At 37.5% G+C, this 7,334-nt stretch overlaps 1 protein-coding gene across 1 annotated transcript in view; it reads right to left on the bottom strand.

The window, feature by feature from the left end:
• Positions 1-5,963, bottom strand: part of LOC107102073 — a 15,959-nt gene extending 9,996 nt beyond the window's left edge. The window contains exon 1 of the mRNA XM_015401235.1: positions 5,834-5,963. Within this exon, the coding sequence (XP_015256721.1) occupies positions 5,834-5,925 (92 nt within the window). The 5' untranslated portion in view covers positions 5,926-5,963. The remainder of the gene's footprint in view (positions 1-5,833) is intronic.
• Positions 5,964-7,334: the final 1,371 nt, after the last annotated feature.

The raw sequence follows: 7,334 nt of genomic DNA, 5'->3' as shown, positions 1-7,334 counted from the left end.
GTGACCTTTGGGACTGTTGCCAGTGACAACTTTTACCAACAGAAACATGGCAAGTCCCTTGGGGTATATCTAAGTTTTAAATATCGAAAGACTGAAATTTTGTCCATTCTTTCTTTCTGAACAGCTGGAGCTCAGTGAGTTTGGATAGAGAGTGTTTGTGAACAGCAGGTTTAGTTCTTTCCACAGATTCTCAATAAGATTCAGGTCTGGACTCTACTTCTCCTTTCTAACACCTGGATATGTTTATTTGTTAACCTTTACATTGTAGATTTTCTTTATGTTTTGGATAATTGTCTTCTCTCCATCCCAGTCTCAGGGCTTTGCAAACTCCAGCAGGTTTTCTTCCAGAATGGTCCTGTTTGTGGTTCTTTCCATCTTCCCATCAATTTTCACTATCTTCACGGTTCCTGCTGAAGCAAATTAGGCCCAAACCATGATGCTGCCATCACTAGGGTTGACAGTTGGTATGGTGTGTTTAGGGTAATGAGTTGTGTTGCTTTTACGCCAAACATACGTTTTTCATTGTTGCCAAAAAGTTAGAATTTGGTTCCACCTGACCAAAACACCTTCCTTCACATGTCTGCTGTGTCTCCCAGGTGGCTTGTGGCAAACTTTAAACCAAACTTTTTATGGATATGCTTAATAAATTGGTTTCATCCATAAAGGCCATGTTTGTGCAGTTTAGTACCTCAGCTCTCTGCAGTTCATCCTAAGTGATCGTTTGCCTCTTGGCTGCATCACTGATCAGTATTCTCCTTGTTTGAGCTGAACATTTACGACAGGGACTTTATAGATTTGCAGCCGTCTGATACTCCGTCCATTTTAATATTATCGGTTGCACAGTTTTCCTTGAGATGTTTAAAGCTTGGGAATTATTTTTGTATCCAAATCAGGCTTTAAACTTCTCCACATCAGTATCTCAGATCTACCTGGTGTGTTCCTTGTTCGTCATGATTCTCTCTACCTTTAAACAAACTTTTGCGACTATCACAGTGCAGGTGCTTTTACACATAGACTTGATTACACACAGGTAGATTCTAAACATCAATCATTAAGGTCAACATTGGATCAATCAGAGATCCTCACTGAACTTCTGGGGAGTTTGATGCACTGAAAGTAAAGGGGCCAATACATTTTGCATGCCCCACTCTTCAGCACTTATATTCTAAATAACAATTTAAATATCACATAAATTTTGTTCCACTTCATGATTATGTCCCACTTGTTGTTAATTCCTCAAAAAAAAGAAAAAAAAGAAAAAAAATATTTCTTAATGTGAATGAAACCTGAAATGTGGCAAAAGGTAAAAAAGTTTAAGGGTGCTGAATACTTCCACAAAGCACTATAGATATGTGGATGACACTTGGGTCAAAATCCAAACCCAGGAAGTTGTGCCATACACAAAGTACATCAAGTCAGTGGACAGAAACATCATGTTCACTAGAGAGGATGCCAAGAACAACATGCTGCCCTTTCCAGACTGTGCTGTGCACATTGAGGGCAATAGAAGGTCTATAAATGTGGTTAACTGAAAACCAGCACACACGGACCAATATCTGGATTTTGAGTCACATCATCCACTGGTACATAAACTTTCTGTTATCAGAACTCTGTATAACTGGGCTGACAATATTTTTTCAATTGCAGAGGAGAAATGAAAAGAACACAAACATGTCAGGAAAACGCTAGTAGCATGTGGTTATCCAAACTGGACATTTGTTAAGTTCTCCAAAGAAGAAGGAGGAAGAACAACACTGCATGAGAAAAAAAGAGGGAATCAAAAACATTGTAATTTCAAGTGTGTCAGGAGCTTCTGAGAAACTCGGGAGGATGTTCTCTAAACATAACATACCAGTGAAATTAAAACCCAACAAGACACTCAGACAAAACCTGGTTCATCCCAACGACAGAAGGCCCCAATCAAAGCCGAGTGGCGTAGTTTATGCAGTCAAGTGCAGCGAGGACTTCTATATTTAAGACAACACAAGGACATAAACACATGGTGCAAAACAGGAGATCCAGCAGCTCAGGGGAAGATTATGCTGTACATCTGCACTTTACGAATTAAGGACACACCTTTGGTGACAAAAAAGTTCTGATTCTTCAACAGAGAGGACAGATAGTTTTAAAGAGGGGTGAAGGGAGCCATGTTTGTTAAAAGGGAAAAGCCATCAGTGTACAGTGGGGGAGGATTGCGTGTTCAACTTACAAGTATTTACAATTCTGTCCTGAAACTCAGTCCAAAGAAATTGCATAAGATCACTCATGATTCAAATGGCCTATCACTAAGACCATACACAAAAAAAACGGCTCCAACAACCCAGGAAAATGATTGGGTGACAAGTTGGTGGCCCACATATCATCCAACCTGCATCCAACCTAGAATGTGGTCACTGTAATAAGATGGACCTCCATGCTGCTTAAAAACATCAATGCCCCAGCTATGATTACTTTAGTGCGAGAGAAATTCCTGGATAGGTGTTGAAATATCTTCAGAAAACCTGAGCGGCTGTCTGATTGTATCCAATTTAAGCTTTCGTTGTGGTTGCCATGTCCCAGATGAATGATAATTTACACAGCCATGTCTCATCAAATCATTCAAGTTATGGTGATTATCTCATGTTAAAGCTCAATCAGCTGTTTTTGTAAAAGTTGATTTGATGTGACACTAAAATATCACACTGACCAGAACAGAACAGAAAACATGTGAAGTAGGACTTTTCATAGAGGTGGAACTTTCCAATCTAACAGAAAAAGGAGTCTAAAACTTGCCTCTTTTTTCGGAGCAAATAAAACCGTAAGGATTTTTATTAGATTTGAAACAAAGTACATTGAGGAATATTGTGTTTGATCATGCATTTACAGCACAGGCGTAACTTTCTGAAGGTCTGGTGTGGACATGTTCCCACCAACTTTGGCCTGCTGGGGACAGTCCCCACCAATAATTTCCATAATTTCCCCTTTCTGCTGATTAACTGTCGCCAAAGGTAACAGAGTTGGGTGCAGCTATCTGTTTTTAGAGCATTTTGAGTCAGTTTATTTTTTTTTCTTTCACACTGCTCGCGTGTCCTGCCTCTCAGTAAAACATCATCGGATCCGTCACTTTCAGACATCATATTTGCGGTCACATTTCACTGCATACAAAGTAGCTTCATGGTTGGAGGAGAGACACACTTAGTGAATATTAACCAGCAGCTACTTCGATGTTTAAGTAAAAGTTAGGAGATGTGCAAAGAAAAAAAAAAAAAGAAAAAAAAAAAGAGATCATACCACTGAAAAATCTGTTTGTTAGACATACGGAGCTTTTTCAGCTAAAAATGGCATTGTACGTTTATACTAGTTAGTAATATAATGCAAGGAGCTTGAGAAAACAGTTTGTTCATCTTTACAAATTAATAAAGCTAGGCTTCTCAGAGGACCATGACTCCCCCTAAAATTAACATGTTTTCTTATTGTCCAGACAGAATCAGACTGCAGAGCTTCTACATATCTTGAAATGTTGTTTCTGGCATCATTATATTAGTAAAAGGGTTCATAAATCTTTTTAAACAACACAAATAGAAGTAGGGAGAGCTGCAGATTTAAAGGTGAAACAGATTTACTGGGATATGCAACGTGAAATAAAATATACCTCTAAGTTTACCAGAATGTTTACAAGAAAATAAATATGCTATGCTGTATTTAAAATGAAGTGTATCCATATTTTTTTGGATGGATGGAATTGAAATTGTACTTCTAGGGATGCATCATATATCGATTTCGGCATCGGAATCGGCTTTTATTCGTTTTTCTTTTATACATTAATGTTTTTGGGCCCTGTATATGTAATGCACTAAAATACATCTCTAACTATCTGTAAATATAAATATTAGTGTATTATAGTTCTCTTGTGTTCTCAACAATAGCAAAGCATTCAATAATTATATGTTTGAGCTCATTTTTGGAAAATACCAAAACCTAATGAAAGCGTTTTGGTCCAGTAACTGTAGGTCCATCAGCCATCAGTATGCCCACCAATTTTCATCACAAAGTTACACCCTTGATTTACAGGCTCAGTAGAATTTCAATTAGGGACATTTATTGAACATGAAAATAAAACTTTCTGACCACTCATCATGTGACGTGACAGATAAGCTATTCGGACAAATGAATAAGAAAATCCCTGAACCACTAACATTAACAGTAAACATTTTAGTTAGAAGTCTCTTAAACCAAAGACAAACTATTAAAGCTGCTGTTTTGATACAGACAGTGAACAGTCATATAGATTCACCACTGTAAACAAACAATTTTGCAGACCTTGTTTTAGTTAACACTGCATTATTTTCTGAAAATATTCTGCTAGTTTGAAGTTGCCTCAGTTCTAAGCTGTGTTTGGATCAGTTTGCTTTCACTGCAACCATTATTTAAATGTAATAAAAAGGAATGATGCATTTCTAAGCGCCCAGAGTTATAACTAGTGATTAGTGATGATGTGTATTGCTAATCAAATCTACATTTCAGATTCATAACATTCGGAAATTAGGATATTAAACTAGAATATTGCTATCACAACTTTAGTTATAAATAACCAACATTTTTACTTGCTATCCTGTACTTTCTCAAACTAAACATCTATCCAACACATTCCTGCAAATGTCTAAACTTTGTCAGCAAGTATATTGGTTTATGTTATAGAAAGTCCAACAAAATTAGCAAACCACTGAAAAATTACAAGCAATACAATTTAACATCCAATAATTTTAAATCCGAAGGAAAAACAATGAAAAAATGCATTAATATTGTGATGAAAACGTCATCCAAGGTCTGAAGCATCTGGAGCAAATGATTTTGATATGGATTCATTCTCTAAAACTGTAAACAAACACAAACACGTGTTGAGCTTATTTGACCTAAAATAAAGAATCTTGTGGGATTTACGACAAAAAAAATGATTTTATTGACATAGCTGATACTTAATAAGGATTCATGTTGTAATTCAAATATGACTTATATTTTGGTCAAGTAAATTCAACTTAAAGGTAGTCAATCAAAAGCCTGGGCTAATGTTATTGTAATTTTAAGCAATTGATAAGTTAAGCAGTATGCAGGTATTAAAGGAGCCGATGATGCTAATGGTCGTGATTTTTTTCCAATCACAACACAGTTAGAGGCCCCACCCCTTCATTCAATCCCTCAGACTGTGAGACTTGCCATTTGAAAAGGATGATTAGCGCAACAATGCCTCCCTTATTTGCTGAGCCCATGTTGACAGTTAACCGTTTTAGATTCACGCGTTTCCTCGGTGGTCAGCAACTTTGTTTACTAATCATAAAATCGTAAGCATACGTGTGAGACGTGAAGGCTTTCAGTTATATCGATCAAGTGCATAATCTTTGAAAATGCAACTCTTGAAATCTAATGTGGGAGACAGCTGATTTAGAGATTTAAAGAGCGGCTGATTCCTGTGGGGATAATGCTAACGTGAATGCTAAACAACGGCTAGCTTGTTAGCCTCCAGCAGCAGCTAGCTTCTAGACTTCTGCGACGTCTAGCCATTAAAATAAAAAATAAAAAAATATTTTCCCAAAATACGAAGCAGTTCCTCTCGAAGGGAGACACTATCCTTCAGCGTGCACTGTCTGCAGCCAATAAACAGATAAGAATCTCTTTCCCTTCCGTGATTTCTACATCATAACACCAATATCATGCACACCAACAGCGGCTTCCAAACGTTAACTACAAACACGAGCACGCGCATATCGCGTGCGCGAGTAGCTCTGGATTTTTTTGTGCAGTGAACAAAAATCCGGGTCGCCTCGGCCCCCAGGTTCTCAAAGCTGTAGTATCTTACCCCCTTGGCGGCGGCGGTTTGCTCCCATCCCCGTCACTGTCGAGGGTCGGTGGCTCCCGGTAGTCAAAAGGCGACCGTACGCTCTCCGCCATTAGGGCTGCCTTCACTACCTCTGGCGCTCCGGTAGATTGCACAGTGCGCATGCGCAAAACATCCTTCTGTTAAAATGGGGTGCAGCCCACCCCCTTTAAAGATGTGGACATAATAATATTAATAATAATAATACGCTAGTTTGCTATATTTGAATTACATGAAAAACAACAAGATATAAAGAAAACTAAAACAAACAGGAAAAAATACAGGATAGAGTTTTAAATCACCATATTGAAACAATAATATGACCACAAATTTATCAATTTTGGACCATTTTAATTGTTATTTTTTATACACCAGTGGTGTCAAAAGTACACACATTTGTTACTTAAGTATAGATACTGCATTTTAAAAACACTCTGGTAAAAGTTGAAGTATCAACTTGACCTTTTTACTCAAGTAAAAGTGAAAAAGTATGTGCTCCAAAAACTACTTAAAATATAAAAGTATAAAGTAACCTTTAATAAAAACAGCCAGATGCCATTATATGAACTGAAAGCTCAATTTTTCGACTATTTTGAAAAATTCTTTGAGATAGGACCAAGGATGACAGAGGTCTTGTTTGGTCTCCGTCTCCATCTCCCGATAGACTCTTCTTTCAGACATTTCAACATCTTTTTCTAAATCCAACATTGTAGCATGGCATAGACAATTCACCTTTGCAGATTGAAGAACATCTGCTTGCTTCTGATGATTTCCTTCAGCTTACCAATGAGTGTTTGCGTTATATGACTCATCCAATTACACTAGTTTTCACTAGATATGGATGGCGCCAATGATCTGCATTGGATGGCACACATGAGGTGAAATACATACTTATAAACATTAAACTGAAGCCAAGAGTAACGAGTTACCTTTGTTTTAAAAATGTAAGGAATAGAAATGACAGATACTTGTGTGAAAATGTAATGAGTAGAAGTCAGAAAGAGGAAGAAAAATAAGTAATGGAGTAAAGTATAGATGCCTAAAAAGTGTACTTAAGTACAGTAACAAAGTATTTGTACATTTTTACTTGACAGCTCTGGTATACACAGAGTGTATACAAAACTAAATTTCATTTTATACAGCTTTCATCACATTTCCATTCTGTGATTAAATGTAAAGAATGTGGGAGGAAAAAGCATGGTGCAAAAAAACATATTGATATCAAAGTTCATGGCATTAAGTATGTATATATGCGGTAATTATGCAGTGTTTTGGTTTGGTGTTATCAGCGTGATGCAGAGTCTGTGACATGATTTAGAGTTTTCTCAACAGTTCAGCTGTCTAATGGTAGTGGGGAAGAAGTTGTTGGTTGAATCTGCTGGACCTGCGTCAAATGCTGCGAAGCCTCTCCCGAGAGGGCGGCAGGGAGCACTGTCCATGGTGGGGTGAGGGGTCATTGATAATGATACAGGCTTGGGACACG

Source organism: Cyprinodon variegatus, unplaced genomic scaffold (genome assembly GCF_000732505.1).
Source record: "Cyprinodon variegatus isolate N-32 unplaced genomic scaffold, C_variegatus-1.0 Scaffold1196, whole genome shotgun sequence".
NCBI lineage: Eukaryota > Metazoa > Chordata > Actinopteri > Cyprinodontiformes > Cyprinodontidae > Cyprinodon > Cyprinodon variegatus.
The sequence above is the reverse complement of the archived record's forward strand: the minus strand, read 5'-3'. Positions and strand labels throughout refer to the sequence as shown.